Here is a 19,730-nt window from a genome sequence, read left to right as displayed (position 1 = left end):
ATCAAGTGTTCCATAAAGCGATTCCGCTATTTATTTTTAGGTATAAAATGTAATCACTAGGTTACGTAACCTGGTGCGGTAGAATAATTTGAATTTGGAAACAAATAATTTAACTTAGTGTTAGCTTCCTCCGGCAGATAACAAACTAAACCTTGATTTTTAAATTTAATAAATTAGAGTGGGACTTCCCCACTGTCATCAGACAGCCTTATCTACTCCAAGAACAACGATCTCGCTTGCTTTCCATAAGTATGGCTGCAGTTTAAGACGCAGACATCAGTTTATTAAATTATAGCGAGGAGAATGGTTCGCCTTTCAGTATTGTGTTTGCTTCTGGGGCTCTATAGAGTCCAGTCTCTACGATTTCCGGACCCGGTATCAGAGCCCGCATGTGGCTACGCAAACCGTGACATCCTGACCTTCGGCAACCTCGAGGAGGACACCGCCGAGGAGGCGGAGCTGCCTTGGATGGTGATACTGCTAGATGCTCGAAACAGCCAACCGGTGGGCGGTGGCTCCCTTATCAAACCGGATGTGGTGCTCTCAGCCACCACCGTGACCAGAAATTTCCTCGAGAACCAGCTCATTGTGCGGGCTGGCGAATGGGATCTCAGTTCCGACTTCGAGATGAGGAAACATGAGGATGTGACCATCAGAAAGATCGTGCGTCACCCGGACTTTCAGGAGGATTCAGGAGCCAACAACGTGGCACTTTTGTTTCTCGAAAGACCACTTCAACGAACCCGACATATAAATCTCATCTGCATGCCGCCGCTCCCTCGTCCGATTATCTGGAATCGCTGCATCGTCAGTGGCTGGGGTAAGAAGAACATCAACGATGTCAGTGACGCGAGTCTCATGAAGAAGATCGAGGTGCCGTTGGTGGACAGTATTACGTGCGAGCAGAAGCTTCGACAGCACTATTCGGCATCCTTCAATCTTCATGACAGCCTCACCTGCGCCGGCGGAGAGACTGGCAAGGATTCGTGCAAGGTCGGTGGGGGATCCCCACTAGCCTGTCCGCTCAGGGGCGATCCCAATCGTTACGAGCAAGTCGGCATCGCGAACTTCGGAGCCGAATGTGGAGAGCCATTCCCTACAGTCTACACTGATGTTTCCAAAATGCTACCCTGGATTTTCCAAGAGATCCTAGCGAACTTACCCGGTTTTGAAGAGTTTTTACAGTTAAATTGGTAACATATATTACTCATGTTAGGTGGCCGCAAATCGAATCAGTTAGGTGGCGGTCAAAAATTGCATTTGCAATAAGGAGAGTACAATGAAATTTGACACGATGCCGTAAATTACTATAGAAGATGTTTAGTAAATTTTCTTATCTATTTCGAGTGCCTCGTAGGGTACAACAACTTTGGCTTGCCGAAGCAAGCTTTCCTTCTTGTTAGATTTTAACTTTATCCAGATAAAAATTAAATAGTCTTTCCGAAATTTTATCAATGTCGTTGGCTTTTAAATTCACCAAATTAATATATTCCCACCATCCTTTGAAATTTTATTTTGCATTTTCGTTTTTTTCCAGACTTAGCCATCCAGTTATATTTTGTAGATGGCAACCAAACCTTTTGGCCGGCTAAAGAAGGCGGCTAAGAGCCAAATCAATTCAAAGCTTTCGCACGATTTTCCTCCTGTTCTGTTTTGGCCATTTTGCATTTGCGTGAGGAAGAGGAAGCGAAAGACCAACGACCAGGCCAATAAATTCAGCCAAAAGCGACGCATCAATAAACCGTTAACTAGCGGTAACAATTTCTTATATACGTATGTACGATTCGATTCCCTGCCTTTCGATTTACTGATTTATGGCTCTCTGATGTCTGCGATTTCTCAAGTTCTGGTAATTTGATTTTTGCATATTCCCCTCACCACTCCAGCCAACCCTCGTTTGATCCCTTTCAATGCCTTTTGCCAATTTGATTTGTATCTGTATAATGGAATTTGGTTATTTCCCGGGAATCGTGAACATTTCGTACAATCTGCAGATACAGATTCGCGTTCGGTTCGGGCTGTTGCATATTGCATTTTTGCGACCATGTCTGGCCAGCCGGCTACCAATGGCATTCAAATATTCATACTAACTTGCACCTACAAGTCAGATATCACACATTTTATGATAATCTTGACTTAGCAATGTGTTACTTTGTTGTCCAGCTCAACGAGAATATATATAATCTGCTTTACTATTAATTATTCAGATAGTTAACGAATTTGTCAGTCTAATAGCTTAATACATACAATTTACTCAGCTTTTAGATATTAAAACCTCGAGAAAATATTTTGTTCAACGACACATTTTCTTGTACAAGTGCTACATATTTAAATAGCAGCATACCCTTCAAAATACAAAAAAATACCGAAATTACAATTTTTAAAAATACATATTCAATACAAGTATGTTTATATGTACATGGAAGGAAAGAAGGATCGCTCAGTACTCGTAATCTCTTTAATTTGTAAATTTTTTATAATAATTTCTTACAGTTTTTATATGTCTTTAGTACGAGTATAAGAAACATCTTTTTTGAATAGAATTACCAAAGTTCTCCAAAAAAAACAAGCTGGCTAGAGCTTTTTAGTGAATTTTTAGATGCGGTAGGCTTTGGTAAAACAAAAATTTTGGTTGGTCCTAATTTGGTAAAATCAGACAGCCGATGAGGAATTGCACCGTCCTCTGGCGTCCGGGAATTTTAAAAAACCAATAAGCGATCATTGATCAGCCATTCCGGCGGCGATAGTGCCGCCACATCTCGCAGATGGCCGGCTTGAGCAGGCAGTTGCACTCGATGGGTCGGGCCTCTGAGAAGGGATCCCGCTTGCACTCGGAGAAACTGGGATACTTGGTCTTACGACGGCTGCCACATCTTCGGAAGGGTCGACGGCATTGGGGCGGATTGCGGGCGGCCACACAGCAGTTGGGCATCTTGAATCGCGGACACTTCGTGGGCTTCATCAAGGTGCAGGGTTCCGTAAGATGGAGTTCCAGTTTTCCCAGGACACACAGATCCTCGGGGCACTTGGCCTTGAGTGATTTCCTCTTGCGCCGCGGCATTGGAGGCGCTATTGGCACACAGTGGGCCTTTCGCTTGCGCCGCTTGACTATGCACTCGAACCAGGTGCGGGGATACCTCCTTTTGGCCATGTCCTGCGGCTTGTAGTGGGTGATGTCCATAGGCAGCATCTCGGTGGCACAGGGATCGGCCAAACACTGTTTGCGGGCATCAACGAAGGCGTGCACATTGAACTCGGGGTCCGAACGGCATTTGTACTCCGTGCGGCGCATCGACTGCCAGCAGGCATCGTATACCTTGGACCTGTCCTTTTTCTCCATGGGCTTTAGGTCCTTGCGCTTCGAGAACTTGGGATAGCCATCCTCCGAGTGCAAACTGCCCTCCGAGCTGAACTGACGACAGGTTGACGAGAGCAACAGGCTAGAAACTCGCTTTTGCAGCACGTTCGAGATTGAATTCAGCGTAAAACTCTTTGCCAGCATCGTAATTTTTGTTTATTTCAATAAGGAACTAAAAAAATTTTGAGTCAAAAAAGAGTAAAAGGCCGCGAGAACACTTTGTCTTGGAATTTTGCAAGAATACTACTGACCGCACCGCATTTTACGTTTTAGATGTGCTCCCTTTGGAGCTGTTGGCAAGACTGAAGGAAAGGCAGTCCTACTGGGGGCAAGCCACTGACACTTGGACTGAAACAAATCTCATGGGTGTATAGAAGTATTTTACTTTCCTTGGTGGCAAGTTCTTAGAGGGTTAATGGCCATTCTAGTGATAATTTGGTTTGTTTTATAATAAATATTTATTATATTCTGGTTCTTATTTAGCCCTAGTAAATAATGGTAACCTTGAGCTTAAACACCTCTGTTATGATTCTTGATGCAATGAATATGACAAATCCACTTAAGTATTGCTTTAGTCCTAACACTTTATAAGTCCTTTCAACTCTTTTAACTGTCTTAAAGGCAAGGGAATGTATTATCGTTATTATACATTGCATCATAGTTCTTGCTAATCCCTAAAATATGATATATTAACGACTTTATCTTGAGTTTCAACAACTGCAAGTCCTTCAACTCTTTTTGTTATCTTATATAACATTTTGATTTTTTTGACTGGATGATTTTATTTTCTCTAATCTCAACCTTTTTTGGCGGCCTTTAAATCACCGGTAGCATAGCAAATCGGATTCTTTAAATCGAAATAGAAAAAAGTTGGATTGTAAAGCATACTCTGGACCAAGGGCCGACATGCCACGCCCCGTTAATTCCCACTTCCCACCGTCACACACTCGCCCACTTGACCGCTAATCGAGCGCCGAGGCTTTGGGCCTAGATTGCAATTAAAATCGATTTTCTACTTTGATCGGCGCTCTTTGATTGCCAAAGCTGCCCCGCCCACAGTCCGCAGCTACGCCCACCCATCCGCCTGCGTTTGACGTCTATTGTGTCGATTTGTGTCTGTCAACGTCTGGGGCTCCAACAGCCATCAGCCCTTTGAACAAATTTTAATGAAATTAGAAATTTGTACGCACTGACGAAAAACTGAAAACGATGCCAACGTTTTCTGGGGCACACACTCTCCCGTCCTCTCGATTACTTGCCAATTGTGAGGCATTTTTGACTTTGATTGGCGAGCCCAGGAAGCAGCGAAAATCCCATCTTTCCATCTTTCAGGCATCAATCTGGTTGGCTCGGATACTTGGGCACAAGCGCGTTTGCAACATTCAATCAAAAGTCATTGTCCAACGGGCAGTTCGCGATGCCAAAGGTACTGCGGATAAATTCAATTGGTTTTCAAACTAATTTAAATTCGATATTAAGTACTTTTACCAAAGTATTTTTCTTAAAATAAATAGAAAGTAATAACCAGTCTTTCGATAATGTTATTTTTTGTCTAAAATAAAAGAATTTTGTTTGTTATTTAGTTTTACCATTCGACTATGACAAATATTTATATATAGTTTTTGCTTTCCATTTTTTAAAAGGGTGTTACATATATATTTCAACAGTGGTCAGGGTTTGCGAACCACTCAAGATGTGCATTCAATTTATGTTAAGCGTCTGCCGTTGCGTGAAAATTTAATTATATTTCAATTCATTTCTTTTTCCATTTTTCTTCCTCCGCAGGAAATTAACACAAACAAAAGATGACTCGGAGCCAAGAGCTGAAGAAAGCTACCACTTTTGCACTCCAATTTACTGTCTTTGACGCGGTCCAAGGAGCTAGACAGTGCCACGCCCCCAGAATGAGCTCGGGAGGCGGTTACCACAACAGAGAAAGTGTGTGAAAAGGAAGGAGAACTTCTGGTTTTGCTAATTAAGTTGGGGTTGCCTTTAATAACAACGCTTTATGACTGCGGATGAGTAAGGAAAAATAGTGAAATTGAAATCCAATATTAAATTACCCGACTAAATTTAAAAAAGGGGCTTCAAAATCAACACAATTAATGAACTATAACAATTTTCCAACATGTCATGCTATTTTAAAAATACACCCAAACTTGTTGGTCCAATCAAGGCAATTAGGTAAAAACAAAAGCCGAATTCAGATAGATGCTGAACTGACAACTCAAAAAATGGCAGGCAACAAGCCAATCATGTCTAAATAATTGTTTATTTTCAACAAAATTTATTGTTCACTGCACCTGCGGCATGCCCCAAAAGTGAGCACATAGAAGGGGGGCAGAAGTATTTTCCAGCCTTGTATAGATTTTCATTTGCTCTCGAAAACATGGAAATTGAATGCCCTCATGAGTGTGCAAATTTTGTATATAATTTGTACGACAAACAAATGAGTGCGACAGAGAGAGTGCCTTCAGGCTTCGTGCTGTGTTGACCATTCAGCTTGGGCAAATAAAACATGTAAGCCGTTTGTCAAATATTTGCCGTCGAAGCTTTAATGCCATTGCATGCGCGATTTCGGACACTTAAAGCACACGATACTACACTGACCTGCGCAAGAATAGAGCAGAGAAACTTCCTTATCCATGTACAATGAAGGATGGTCAAAATATACTAACAATGGTATGCTATATATAAAAACGTGAAAGAGCTTTGGTATATTTTGGTATCTTAGTTCAAAATATTGTAATAATGGAATTGTATTTATTTCAATGTAAAAGAACTTTTGAATATTTTGGAATTTTAATTCCCCTTAACAAATTTGTATATGTTTTTAGGTAACTACAACTATATCCTGTAAACATTATAAAATTAAACACTTTTTAATTCTCACAACTCACAACAATGTGAAATACATATTGATAAGAATTATTACAATTTTTGGAAATATTTAACTTAACTTAAACTTAACTTAACTAAATTTGATACGATTTTTAAGATTGGTTATGGTAGTCCCTAAGGGTAGTCGCTAAGGGATTTTTTCTTTAATTGGAAAAAATTTAATTCACTTCCATATTTTATAAAAATTCTGATTATGGTTAAAAATAAAAGATACAAAAATAAAATGTTTACATGTTAAAGTACTAAATTTCTGAACAGTTTCGCTGCTGTTTCTGCCCCGTACACCTGACATACTGAGAAGGCAGCCCGAGTAGCTGTAGTAAGTGGGAGGCGAGGACGATGAGCGGCAAAGTTCAAATTCAATTACCTTTCAAATATTTGCATTTTGCGACACAAACTTTCATCATAATGCTGCACAATGGCTGCCACTCGAATGCCACTTGAAAGCGGCCAGTGGGTGGTGGGTGATGGGTGGAGATGGTGGGGGAGGGTGGCCTACGGTGGGTTGGTGGGTGGTAGTTGGGCTGTGGTGCAGGAACGATAAAGAACAGACCGGCAGGAAGCAGCACTCAAAACAGTTGCCGCTAATGTCGTCCTTCTTCTTTTGGCCCAACGACAACGACCCAACGTCGTCGAGTTCGGAAACGACAATGACGTTAACTTTCGCCGCCTACTGTATCCCGCCCCGCCCCCTCGTCGCCGCCCACTTTCGAAACAATTACAAAACAAAGGCCAGGGACTTCAGGGCCCTGCAGCAGAGCACAGAAAAGCAGGGAACAGCACGGTCGACGTTGAATGTCGAGCGCATAAAAAATACCTAAATAAGCCAATTTCAAAACAGAAATTGCAACAGCAACTCTGGCGACCTCTTCCCAAAAGCTGCATGCGGTTCGGAATATTTTCAATGTCCTAGATGGTTGGATGAGGGGTATAAGTCTACATGCTTAAAGGGATTATGTTTCATTTGTTTAAAGAAATAATATATGGTAACATTCCAATGGCACTTTTTTATCTACGTTTTACTTACTCAGATCAGATGTTCGATAGAACATAAATAAAATATATCCTTAAAATATCCCCCTCTGATTATTTAGAGGCATGTATAAAGGATGAAATATTTTTTATTGAGTTTTGAAACAGCGAAAACATTTTTTCCTCAATATACCATTAAGAAACTCAATATATTTCAACTGGAAATATACCGTAACTATATTGTATTTTATTTTGGCAACAATCTAAGAATACTTTTAAAACTGCCCCTGAGTAGCAGGTTGTATTGCTTGCTATTAATCCACCATTGTTTTTTGCAGAGATCCTTCTACCAAAACTTTACTTTTTCAGAGATTGAAGCCTCGCCCTGAATTGGCAATTTGTCATTTGCCAAGCAGACATCGAATGCATTATGCATCAGGGAAGTCCTAGTCCTAGTCGCTCAGTGACTTCACACGCTAACCCTATTTACATGATGAATTCTTTGCCACGCACCAATTGAGGAACCCAGGTGAGTGGCAATAGGTCCTCATAGAGCATACGTAATGCCCCCAGACTTCCTGCCAGTGGGTTTCGCGTGTGTACGGCAAAATGAAACTTCCATCTGCATACATATAATATGTATGTTGCATGTACTTACTTACATTCATCGTATGAATGCCCTCTGGCACGATATAAAATGCATAGAATTTTCCCTTTAGTCGATGCGTTTTGAGTAAAATCTATATTATGCATGGCGCTGTCCCAACAAAACCAACTACAACAAAGCAACAAACATAAACACAACGAGAAAATTCATTTCTAAGGGGATCCAGATTGAAAATAAGTTTTTTTTATCAGTTCTGAAAAATCAATTAATTTTAAGGCTTCCCCAAACTAATAATAAAGAAGATTATAATCAAAATTCTTTATAAAATTGCATTTATAATTATTAATAATTTAGACTGAATATTTTTCATTTTTTATAAGTAGATCAAGGTTTAAAGTCTACTAACGCGCCATTTACTTACCTTGATAAGTGTCCTGTTATTTTTCGCAATCTTCTTAATTATTCTTTTTAAATTTTCGGTTCTTTTGAGCATAGATTAAAAGATATGTCTATGAATATTTGGAAATTTATGAGTCATGCCACGGACAAAGGAAGGGCTTAAAGAACAAAAAGAACAAGTTAATGGGGAAATGTGGGGGATCGGGAACGGGAACGGATACGGGGCATATGGTATATGGGTACTGTACTGCCTGATCCGAGCGCTCTGTCTCGGGCGGCTAAAAGTGCAGCTGCTGTCGCTGCAGGAGTCGGCAGAGGACAATGGGAGCTGTCATCTACAATGAAGATGAGCAGCAGACTGGCTTGAATGAGCTCGGTATGGAAAATATATGAAAATGAGCAGGGAGGAGGTGGATTGTCTGGCCGCCTCGTGATATGTGCAGCCTGCATGGCCGGTCGGGCAAACAATAAGGGCTAACATTTATACAAGCCGCCCACATACGCACACACTACGTACTACATACACAGGAGTGGGGTCATACACACAGTCCAATCCTTTGGCCAAGTTTGTTTCTGTCCTCGTCATCGTTGCAGTTTCCTTATCCCAGCATTGTCTTTATGCCGGTTTAATCTGTGTCAAAAGGCGTGAGTTATTACAAGCCGGCCACGCCCACTTAGCTGCCGACTGCATTGTGGCTGCAAAATGGGGCTGAGATCCAGGGCCAAGTCAAAGGTTTATCTCTTGTCAACGGCTTTTGTGTCCACGGCCTAATCAACTCACTTTGATCGGCTCTTCCTTCGGGGCTAAAATCACCAGACTGCTCAATTATGCAAGGGTTATTCAATAAAGGGCAATTGCTCAAAATCTCTACTTGCCGTTCCTGTCAACCAAAAATGTCATTCTATTAATTAGGGTAATTCAAATTAAAGTTCGATTGGCCATTAGCAAGCCGACTGTGAGCAAAGCCTATCTAGCAGGAAATTAAAATATGATTGTGTGAGCATAAAAGAAACATTAACTCCAATTAAAGTAAAAAAGCTTCTGGCAAACATTTGCAGTTCCGTGCTGGGAAGTCCAGTCCCCCACTCCAACGCTCTGTTACTTTAATGCTAATGAACTTATTCCGCATTTTGAATTCAAATGCAGAGCATTTTGCCTCACTCCCCCTCACACCTACCTATTGCAAATTGGCTTATTGCAATCAAGGGTCATTAAACAATCGAATCTGCTGCAATGGTTGGTAAAACAGAGTGCCAGGTGGCCTACAACTGAAGGTGGAGTGTCCAAGCATGGTCATTGTGGAGCCAGGTCTTTAATAAATTTAATGTTTCCATTACCATAATTTATTTACTTTTTTATTTAATTTTAATAAATTTATCAATATAAAAAAATCGTTTAAAAATTTTTTATTTCGATACTAAATAATTAGGAATTTTCCAAGAAACTAGAAACGTAACATTGCATTTTCCCTCTATATTAAACAGATGTGTATATTAAAATAAAAGTATTGAAATAAAATAGGCTTATGACTCTTTTAAAGATTAGTTTTCGAAAGTTTTTGAGTTCCATGAACTGAAACTGCTAGAGGGTTCTTCATGTTACTTTTTGTGTATATCGTTTATCCCATGACTTCCGCAGGACCTCAGGATACAGCACATACGATTGCACCAACTGTACAACATTGCTGTTGTCTGGGCCCTTGAAGCGAACCTAGCTGGATTTTTATTATCTCAACAATATATAAAGCTATTTTAGTTGATATTTGTTAAGTGGGCGTTGGAACCGCCCCTCGTCCAGTATTCCTGCAAAGGAATGCATAGGACAGGGGCGGGGAAATGGGGGATAGAAAAATATGGCCAGCTAACTAAAGAGCAAAATAACCATGAAGTTGTATGTTTTGCAGTTCACTGCATTCTGCTTATTGTAGCAGATACGGCTGCCCCTCCGAAAGCTTAACCCACTATTTTTTGTGAAGTGCACTGCCAGATAACCAAATGGATGGGATGGCAGCAGCTGAACCCATTTAGGAGTGCTCGTATCCTGATCTCCTTAAGACCTCCACCTCCCTTTTCCTCTCGACCGATTTCCTATTTAGTTTTATTTTTTTAGAGAACGTTTTCTGCTTTATGGCCAAGACAGGCTAGACTCCAGTATTAGTCGAATCTCGGAGATGAGATTGTTTTGTTTCCGGTGAAAATAGACTTATGTAGGAGCTGCCTTCGCCAGAGCTTAGACACTCCAACTGGACATTGCTAGAACAGGGGCATCAGCCGTTTCCGGATCCTGCCTACTCTGTCTGCATTAATACTTAATCAGCTGTAAAACAGAGTCCATAGTTGAGCGGAAAAATAAAACCCAGACCAAGGAGATTTTAAAATGTATATTCAAAGTTTTTCACTTTGGTTTCAAAAAATGATTTTGTAATAAGAAGTTTTTTGGAAAAGACATGTCTTATATACAAATTTCGATTTAGAATGCTAAAAACCATTATTTCCATTATTATTTCCATTAAATTTATATACAAGTTTATATATTATTTGGTTCCAGTACATCCTACGATATGAATTATACCTTGCATTTACTCTGTCAGCTGCATCCACTGTGCAATCGGATTTAATGACACTTAACATCTGCCATGCAGTTAACAAAACTAATGCAGTAAGAAACTGGAACCATTTTCCATTTGTACATGTCAGTGCTGCGTTTAAGAAACTACAGAACAAAATGTGCACCTCATTTATATAAAGAAAAAATGAAGTTCAAAAATAAAGCAATACTCATAAAATGTTCTACAAGCTGGATCAGTCAAGATAATACTTAATACCTATAATAAAAAAAAATATATTTTCGCTTAAATTTATTAAAACTGTCATTGGAAAATAAATGTCTTATATGAATATGAGAATATCTGTATAAAAAAGCATAACACCCCCAAAATGTCATCACTGACGTATTTTCTAAAAACTAAAAAAAGAATTTGAGTTGAAAAATGTTTCCAAGTTAAATGAAGCGCATCAAACGTCAGTCGATAAATTTAAAAGCCAAGCTATTGACTTGCAGAAATAAAAGCAAATAATGCTCCTGGCCAGGCGGAGTCAGCCGGGTTGGCGAAGGATGTCAGATGGCAGGATGGCTGGATGGCGGGATGGATGGAGGCCAATCGCCAGCCCAGACCCAATCAAATACAGGAGAGTGGAAAAAGCGATTCCATGTGCATGCTGGTGACATTTTGCTGACAGCAGCAGCAGCCACCGGAAGTCCAAGTGTTGACAGCGCTCCCTGCGGACCGCCAAAAAGGAACTGCACACGGAACTGCATCTGCAGGAAGGAGGAAGGGATGGAGGAGGACACGGCTGAAGGACAAAGGAGGACATGGTGATTGGCTACTTAACTCCTTGCCAACTCCTGACTCAGATGGGCGTGGCAGCACCGTATGTGATCCGACTTCCGCCGCCCAGCCCCAAATTCACCCACACTTCCCACGGCCAGTGGACAAAGTTTGTCTTTTGCATGCTGTCGAAACTTTTATAGAAATTCAATTTCTCCTATATCGGTTCGGTTCTGTTTTATTTTGTTCCCAACGAACTGCATGTGTCGCTGGGCTCTATTGAAACAATAAATTTTTGAACTTGAGAAGGGTATATGTCTAACCCAGTCGAGAGCTTTGACCCCAGCCCAATAAAACCAATAAAATGAATAGAAGTGTTCCAGCATGAGGGGTAAAAAGAGTTGAACAAAGTTTGCACTTTTAGAATAGGTATTGTGCTTGCAGTTTCGCAAATTATTCAGACGTAGAAATAATAATAAAATTCCTCCAAGTTTATAATTGGAAAACGGGCAATCAAGTTAGAGACCACTCAAACCTTATAAACCAAGTTGCAGATCTATAACCCCACCGAAATGTTAATAAGAAATATATACCTATGATTTTGCAAAGATAAAATTTTAAAGTTAATATCCCTTAGCTCACCCTTTCTTCGCTGGCACAAATACTACTTTTCAGTGCATGTTTTCAGTTTCAGAAATGCTGACACAATTAGTCAAATAGGGTTTCCTTTGCTGAATCTTGTGCTTTTCGCAAACAAATTGCATATAAATTGCGCTCATTTATTTGCGGGTGGGGACCGATGTAGCAAAAAATAGGGAATCTACATAAAAATATTTCGTGGGAACATAAATTTCAAATCTTGCAATTTTCCCCTGCTCTGCGGAGCATATCAAGGGGCTGTCAGCAAATGAACAACAAAATCAACAACCAGAACCGGAACGGGAATAAAAGTAAAAGCAGCGGCAACTTTTACCTTGTCAAATGACTTGCCACGGCAGGTTCCCCTTTTCCAGATGGTATTTTTGATGAGCTCTACTTGGGTTGTGGCACTCGGTATGTCTAGCAAAGTCCTGTTTTCTAGGACTTTATTAAAATTATATATTTGCATGCTCGTTGCAATTTTCAGCGGAGGCACGAAGGCAAAAGAAATGGCAGTTGCATATGAATTTATAAATATGAGAAGCCATTTCAGTTAACTTCGAAATAAGTTTTTGTTGACTCGCCCGTTTGGCCAACTAACAGTTTTTTAATGAAAAGGTATCAAGCTCACTTATAAGGTAGGTTTTTATATAACCTAACATAATAATATAATTAGACTTACCATTTCATTACATAAGTGCCCCTAAAACTGTAAATAATATGTCTTTCTAGTTGGTGAATGGAAATCAGCTTTTAGCTTGTTTACCAGGAAGTGATCCCGAAAATTCCGCCATGCAAATGAGTTAAGTGAGAGATGCAAAATGCCTGCCCCTTGGATTTTTGTGCGCACCTTCAAGTGGCATAGACGTCTGCACAAATAAGCCGAGCATAAAATGCCTGCTCAGATAGGATATCCTGGAAGGGATATGGGAGTCATGTTAACCACGTTAGCCCAGGTGCAAGTGTTCGAGTCCCTGGGTTATATTAAATTGAAAGGCAAATGCAGGGAGCCAGGAAATGTGAGCATAACATTTTCGCCTTGTTAGTTTGTCAACGCTTCGCTGGAGCTGAATGATGACGACTGGGATGATGGCATGGATATGGAGGGCGTGGAGTGGTTGGCCGAAGGAGTCCAACGGAGTGGGGCGATGGGCGAAAAATGTTTCACATTTAATGACATTTAACGGCCGACAACGACGGCCACATAATTAAAATGCGAAACTACACTAGGTTACAAAGTAAAATGGTTAAATGTTCCACTAAACCGAAATAAGTTTAATCTTTCCAATCTTAAAGAATTCAATGTGGTGAAGAATAAAAACGTTTTATTTCCCGGTTTTGAGTGGACTGTACTTCAATGATTAAATTTGTCACATTTTTTTTATGTCCGGTGCTTTCCGTTGTAGTCTTAACACTAAGTCCTAAAAAATCTCTAAAGTGTGACGCAGCACCAAAATACATAAAAAAGGCAAAAGTTAGTATTTCATATACCAAAGAGAATAAGATTCAAAATTAAATAACGGCTGCAATGCGTTCATCAACATCCCGGGCCGCCCTGAAACAATGTTTCAGAATTAGGCAGTACTGCTAACTTGGTGATGGGCCGGGTCATCTCTCCAGTAGACGTCTTAAGTTTTACAGCGCGTACAAGTCCATCTGGTCCAGGATGAGCTTCCACTACACGGGCTAGTATCCAAGCTGCTGGAGGGAGATTTGAGTCCTTGACGAGGACTACATTATCTACTGCGATGTTGCGTTCCTTGCTGCTCCACTTTTGACGTTGCTGTAGGGATGTCAAATACTCTTGATGCCAGCGTTTCCAAAACCCTTGATACATCGATTGCAAGTGCTGCCAATAGTCCAGACGATTGATCGGCAAATGAGTCAGATCTCCCTCTGGAACATTTGTGAATGGGCGCCCAATTAAAAAGTGGGCCGGAGACAAGTAGGTGAGGTCGGTGTCAGGTGTGTAGCATAGCGGTCGCGAGTTCACCACTGCACTTATCTGAGCAATAAGAGTTTGCATTTGTTCACAGGTTAGAACAGTTTTTCCCACAACTCGACGCAGATGTAGTTTGACGGAACGTACTGATGACTCCCACTTCCCTCCCCAATGTGGCGAATGGGGAGGTATAAAACTCCATTTGATTCCATCATTGGCCAGCGATTGTGTTAGATTGCGTTGATGCTCCTGCGAAGATAGAAGTTGCTGCATCTCATCTAATGCCCGTTTGGCACCAACAAAATTCGTCCCGTTGTCGCTGAAGATCTGTGAGCATTTTCCTCGAAGGGACATGAATCGCCGAAGACATGCCAGGAATGTGGCAAACAAAGAGGCATATGTAGCCCTTAGTTTTTCGGGGATTGCGCCCTCTCCTTTCCTTTAGAATAAATGGTCCAGCGTAATCACAGCCTGAGTGCTGGAAGGGTAAAGCTTCTGTTATACGGATGCCTGGTAGATCGGCCATGAATTGGTGCTCCGTGAGTTTACGTTGGCGAAAGCATTTGATGCAGTTGTGAACCAGATTTCTTATCAGGTTGCGCGCACCAAAGATCCAGTACTTTTGACGAACAATTACAAAAAGTGCAGAAACTCCTGGATGAAGATTTGTCGTATGCTCGTGTTCCAAAATCATTCTTGTGATGCGGTTCGACTTGGGAAGCAGTATAGGGTGTTTTACATCAGCTGGTAATTGTGAGTTGTCCAGTCGTCCACCAACTCGAAGAAGGCCATCCTTGCAGATAATCGGCGAGAGTTTCACCAACTGGGAGCGGCAGTGAAGTGGCTTGTTTTCCGTCAGTAGTTTGCGGTCTTCCATGAAACATTTCTGAGCCTCTTGCAGGCAAAGAATGCGAGCAGCCTGAATCTCCTCAAAGGTGAGCATCTTTCCATTTGCCAGCGTTGGTCTTTTGGTCTTTTGGATGAAGCGCAAGGCGTAAGCTACAACGCGTACCAGCTTTGTCCAGGACGAGACGCGTTGAGTCAAAGCTTCGATTGGTGACAATGAGCAGGTTTCCTGTGCGGTTAATGCGGTGGTCTTCACTTCCTCTTTTCCATGGTTTTCTAAAAGGGAAGAACAGAACTTTTTAGAGGTCATCTTTACCGCAAGCATTTCTGGATCTTGCAGCCATGAAGGTCCCATCCACCATAAGTCGAAATGGAGCAGGTCCGAAGCAAGCATTCCTCGTGTGGCGCAGTCCGCCGGATTCTCCTTTGTGTTTACATGATGCCATGCGTTGCGCGGTAAGGCTTCGAGTATTTCTGAGGTTCTATTGGCTACAAATGTTTTAAGCTTAGATGGTGGATGTGAAAGCCAGGCCAAGACTATGGTTGAGTCGCACCATGCATGCACTTCAATGTCCTTGTGTTGTAGCGCAGCCTTGACTGATAAGAACAGTCGACTCAGTAGCAAAGCGCCACACAGCTCAAGACGCGGTAGAGACTGCTGCTTCAGCGGAGCAACTCTGGTTTTTCCTGCTATGAGTGAAACAGATACGGTGCCATCTGATCGCACCACTCTGCTATAGATGACTGCGGAATATGCCTTGATGGATGCATCTGAAAATCCATGCAGTTCGATGTGATCTTCATTGTTTTGAACAAACCGTGGCAGGCGCAGGTCGCGAAGGATGTGTAGGTCGTTACGGCATTTATTCCACCAGTCCGCAATTTTTGGAGGAAGCTCCGTGTCCCAGCCGAGATCGAGCAGCCACAATTCTTGGAACAGAATTTTAAACTGCACTACCACTGGCGACAGAATACCCAGCGGGTCAAAAATGCGTGCCACATCTGACAGCACTTGGCGTTTGGTGTTGTGCGGATTTGTTGTGAGGCAAACTTTGTAGGATAACATATCCTCTTCTGGATCCCAATGAATGCCAAGAACCTTTGCTGTAGAAATGGATCCTTTGCCTTGTACTTCGGTTGTAGCTAGAGATCTGTCAGCGACAAGTGATGAATTGGAAACCCATTTACCAAGTTCCATGCCTGCACATTTCATCAACTGGATCAACTCATTTTGATTGCGAATGAGCTCCTCCTCGGTATGTGCTCCGGTCAGTACGTCGTCCACATAAAACTGCTCCTTCAAGATCCTTGCAGCTGCAGGAAAGTCGTGTTGATGGTCGTGAGCTAACTGATCCAGGACCCTCACTGCTAAAAATGGTGCGCAGGATGTGCCGTATGTTACCGTGGACAGTTCATAGTGTTTAATAGGAGTCGTTTCGTCTTCTCTCCAAACAATTCGCTGAAAGCCACAATGGTTGGCAGCCACCCAGATTTGTCTATACATTTTGACGATGTCTGCTGAGAAGACAAACTTGAACATTCTGAAACGCATGCAAATCGAGAAAAGGTTTCGTAGAATGCTGGGTCCAATGTGCAGAGCTTCGTTTAAGGACCGTCCATTCGTGTCCTTGAACGAGCCGTCAAATACGACGCGTAGTTTTTGAGTAATTACAGGATGATGTGGCAAGTAAAAGCTCGGCTTTTTGTCAATGTCTTTTGGCGATAGTTCTCGCATGTGGCCCAACTGGAGATACTCACGCATAAATTGCACGTACCGTGAATGCAGATTGGGGTCTTTCTTTAGGCGGCGCTCTACACCCCTAAATCTTGTTAGCGCTCCCTGTAAAGTATCCGAAAACTGTTCCTTGGAGTTTTTGAACGGAAGTTCGACGATGTAACGCCCCTTAGAGTCCCGAGTGTGCGTCTTCACAAAGTGCTGTTCAACTTCATCGTCCTCTGGTTTCCCATGGAATTCCTGGTTGACATCCTCCAGCTCCCAAAAGCGTCTTAGCGATTCGTCAATGTCAATAGCCGTGTGCATTGTTGTTGTAAATGAACATCCGGTAGTAACGATAGATGTGATGACCCATCCAAATATGGTCGAAATGGCGATGATGTTGCCCTGGTTGTCGAACATCTTTTGACCGGTGAATACGGTCCAAACGTAGTCGCTGCCCAGGAGTATATCAACTGGCGCCAACGATTGATAGTCAGAATCCGCAAGCTCAAAGCCAGCGAATGCCTTGAGTGCTGAGGCGGCGATATCGTGTCTTGCCAACGTGGAGGTAATTTTGCTGAGTACGTGAGCACGTACCTTCATTGTGTGATCAGAGATCCTTGACTGCAAGTCCAGTGTGCTGCAACCTCTAGTTGTCTCAGCCTTGATTGACGAAATTCCGGTCACCAAGATTCGTGACGGTGAGCGTGCCAGTCCGAGCGCCTGTACGCACCGCTCGGAGATGTACGACAGTTCCGAGCCACTGTCCAAAAGAACCCGACAGGTAGTGTGCGATCCTGTTGCGTTTCTTACAAACACTAGAGCTGTTGGCAATGCACTTTTTCGTAGCCCTTGTGGCTGTGTTGCGGTTGTTGATCCGTTGCAGAAGGATTCAGCTGTGGGAGCCACTTGTGCCCGTGCGATATGGCTGATGGTGACGGTGGCATCTTCGGGAGCGCTTGGGATGTGTCTTTCATCATCTCGTGAGTGTGTCGCAGCGACAGCGGCTTGCGAACCAAGAATATCTGCATGTAGCAGAGAGTGGTGACGATTGTGGCAAAACTTGCATGTGAATTTGGATTCACACTTTCGCGACACATGCCCAGGCTTAAGGCAGTTAAAACACAGTGATTTTGCCTTAACAAATGTGCGTCTCTGCTCGATTGACAATTCACCAAACTTTGAGCAGGCGTAGATCTTGTGCTCCTTGGAGTTACACTTCCCACAAGTGTTTGCTTCCATCGATACTAAAGCGTGTGACGATCGCTTTGCCTTGCCATGTTGTGGGCCAACCTTGGAGTCTATGTCTGACTCACTTTTGCTGAGCTCAAATTCCTCGCAACGTCGGTCTAAAAACTTGAGTAGATCATCCACAGACGGAGATTCCAGTTCCCGGCTTCCTTCGATCCATTTGCGACGGGTTTCAGCATCGATCTTGGCTAGAATGAAATGTATAATCCAGCAGTCCCTATTAGTTTGCCCTGCTGCATCCAGGCCGCGTACAATTTCGGTGGCTCCGTCCGTCACCTTGCGCAGAACCGTTACATCTGCTCTGGCGGTCGAAGGTAAGGAAACAAATGTCTCCAGCAGAGTGTTAACAATGTGACGCGGTCTATTGTACCGATCAATTAGGCAAGTCCAAGCAGCCTCGTAAGCTGCATCCGTTATTGGCATATGTCGAATCAAGTCAGCTGCTTCGCCAGTGATGTACGTTTTCAAGTAGTGCAACTTTTGTATTGCTGTCAAATGCTGCTTGCTATGGATCGTACTCTCGAAGATGTTTTTAAAGGCTGGCCACTCCTTGTAGTCGCCAGTGAACAGCTTGATGTGAATTTTTGGCAGTTCATTATGCATTACATTTGCTGCCGAGTTTGCCCTTAAAAGCGTTGCTTGTTGCTCAGCCAAACGCTCGTTGAGCTGTTGTTGTTGTTCCAAAAAACGAACTAGGTTTTCGTTTCCCACTCCTGATGCCATTGATGCGGCCTCATCAGGGTTGCCAGATTGTCTGAAGTTATTGCCTTCTCTTTCATTCTCTTGAGATTCTTCACAGGTGCGTATGAGGTTGCGAAATAATGTGCTTGCCTGTAAGTACTTGTCCTCGTACCTTTCGTTGTCGATGGCTGGATCGACGTACCCTTCCTCTTCGTCAAAAAGGACCAGTTGGTCGCTGATGGACTCGAATTCTTTCCAGACGATGTTGAGCCTTTCCAATGAAACTTGTATTTCATCAAGCTCCCATTTTGATCCCGCACGTGGATCTTGAGACGCCGTTAGCAAACGCGTAATGCTTGCCTTCGCACGGCTTCTAGCTGCCTTCAAAAGTTTAAACTGATCCATGTTAATCAGTAACTAAATTTGGCTAGAAGGACCAAAGATATGGTGAAGAATAAAAACGTTTTATTTCCCGGTTTTGAGTGGACTGTATTTCAATGATTAAATTTGTCACATTTTTTTTATGTCCGGTGCTTTCCGTTGTAGTCTTAACACTAAGTCCTAAAAAATCTCTAAAGTGTAACGCAGCACCAAAATACATAAAAAAGGCAAAAGTTAGTATTTCATATACCAAAGAGAATAAGATTCAAAATTAAATAACGGCTGCAATGCGTTCATCAACACAATGTATTAGAAAACTAAACAATGAAGTTAATTGTTAAAAATTACTCATACGACACATATGACAGTTATAATTTCTTACAGTAAAATCGTATGCCCAATTTAAGATTATTTTTTAAAAAACAAGCAAATGGTTGATATCTGTGACACCTATGTGGAAATAAGTTTTTAATCAAAGTCAACGTATGAATGATTATCCTTGAAGCCAATGCGCAGACCCTAATTTAAGAATAAATAGGAATGTTTAAGCGATATGGTTAACCAGAACTACAGCTATAAAGACATATTTAATAATAATATCAAGCTATAAACACATATTTAACTTAAATATTTGCCATACTGCACTACTAAAATCACAATAATGTCTTAATTTTGTTTTGTAAAGTAGTGTTATTATGGAGATAAAA

At 42.0% G+C, this 19,730-nt stretch overlaps 4 protein-coding genes across 6 annotated transcripts in view; 2 read left to right on the top strand and 2 right to left on the bottom strand.

Annotated features, from left to right (window-relative positions):
- LOC108012551 (heterogeneous nuclear ribonucleoprotein A1) overlaps positions 1 to 19,730 on the top strand; it is a 128,138-nt gene that overhangs the window by 89,966 nt on the left and 18,442 nt on the right. The gene's annotated exons all lie outside the window — the stretch shown is intronic.
- Positions 270 to 6,063, top strand: LOC108004553 (phenoloxidase-activating factor 2-like). 3 transcript variants are annotated; one of them, XM_070995601.1, is made up of 3 exons: positions 270 to 820; positions 4,691 to 4,784; positions 5,144 to 6,063. In XM_070995601.1, the coding sequence occupies exons 1-3, from the start codon at positions 304 to 306 to the stop codon at positions 5,223 to 5,225; spliced, it is 693 nt and encodes a 230-aa protein (XP_070851702.1). In that variant the 5' UTR covers positions 270 to 303; the 3' UTR covers positions 5,226 to 6,063. The 3 variants fall into 3 exon arrangements, with proteins under 3 accessions (XP_070851702.1, XP_065724431.2, XP_016923012.2); XM_065868359.2 differs by lacking the exon at positions 4,691 to 4,784 and having other exon boundaries at positions 271 to 820; positions 5,144 to 5,166; XM_017067523.4 differs by lacking the exons at positions 4,691 to 4,784; positions 5,144 to 6,063 and having other exon boundaries at positions 271 to 1,451.
- Positions 2,441 to 3,680, bottom strand: LOC108009304 (uncharacterized). The gene has a single exon (XM_017073558.4). It carries the CDS (start codon positions 3,500 to 3,502, stop codon positions 2,726 to 2,728), a length of 777 nt encoding a protein of 258 aa, XP_016929047.2. The 5' UTR covers positions 3,503 to 3,680; the 3' UTR covers positions 2,441 to 2,725.
- On the bottom strand, positions 13,743 to 19,047 carry LOC139353053 (uncharacterized). The gene is made up of 3 exons (XM_070996214.1): positions 14,536 to 19,047; positions 14,295 to 14,474; positions 13,743 to 14,210 (listed from the first exon to the last, which is right to left on the bottom strand). The coding sequence occupies exons 1-3, from the start codon at positions 19,045 to 19,047 to the stop codon at positions 13,743 to 13,745; spliced, it is 5,160 nt and encodes a 1,719-aa protein (XP_070852315.1).

This window comes from Drosophila suzukii, chromosome 2L (genome assembly GCF_043229965.1).
Source record: "Drosophila suzukii chromosome 2L, CBGP_Dsuzu_IsoJpt1.0, whole genome shotgun sequence".
Classification (NCBI taxonomy): Eukaryota; Metazoa; Arthropoda; class Insecta; order Diptera; family Drosophilidae; genus Drosophila; species Drosophila suzukii.
The sequence above is the reverse complement of the archived record's forward strand: the minus strand, read 5'-3'. Positions and strand labels throughout refer to the sequence as shown.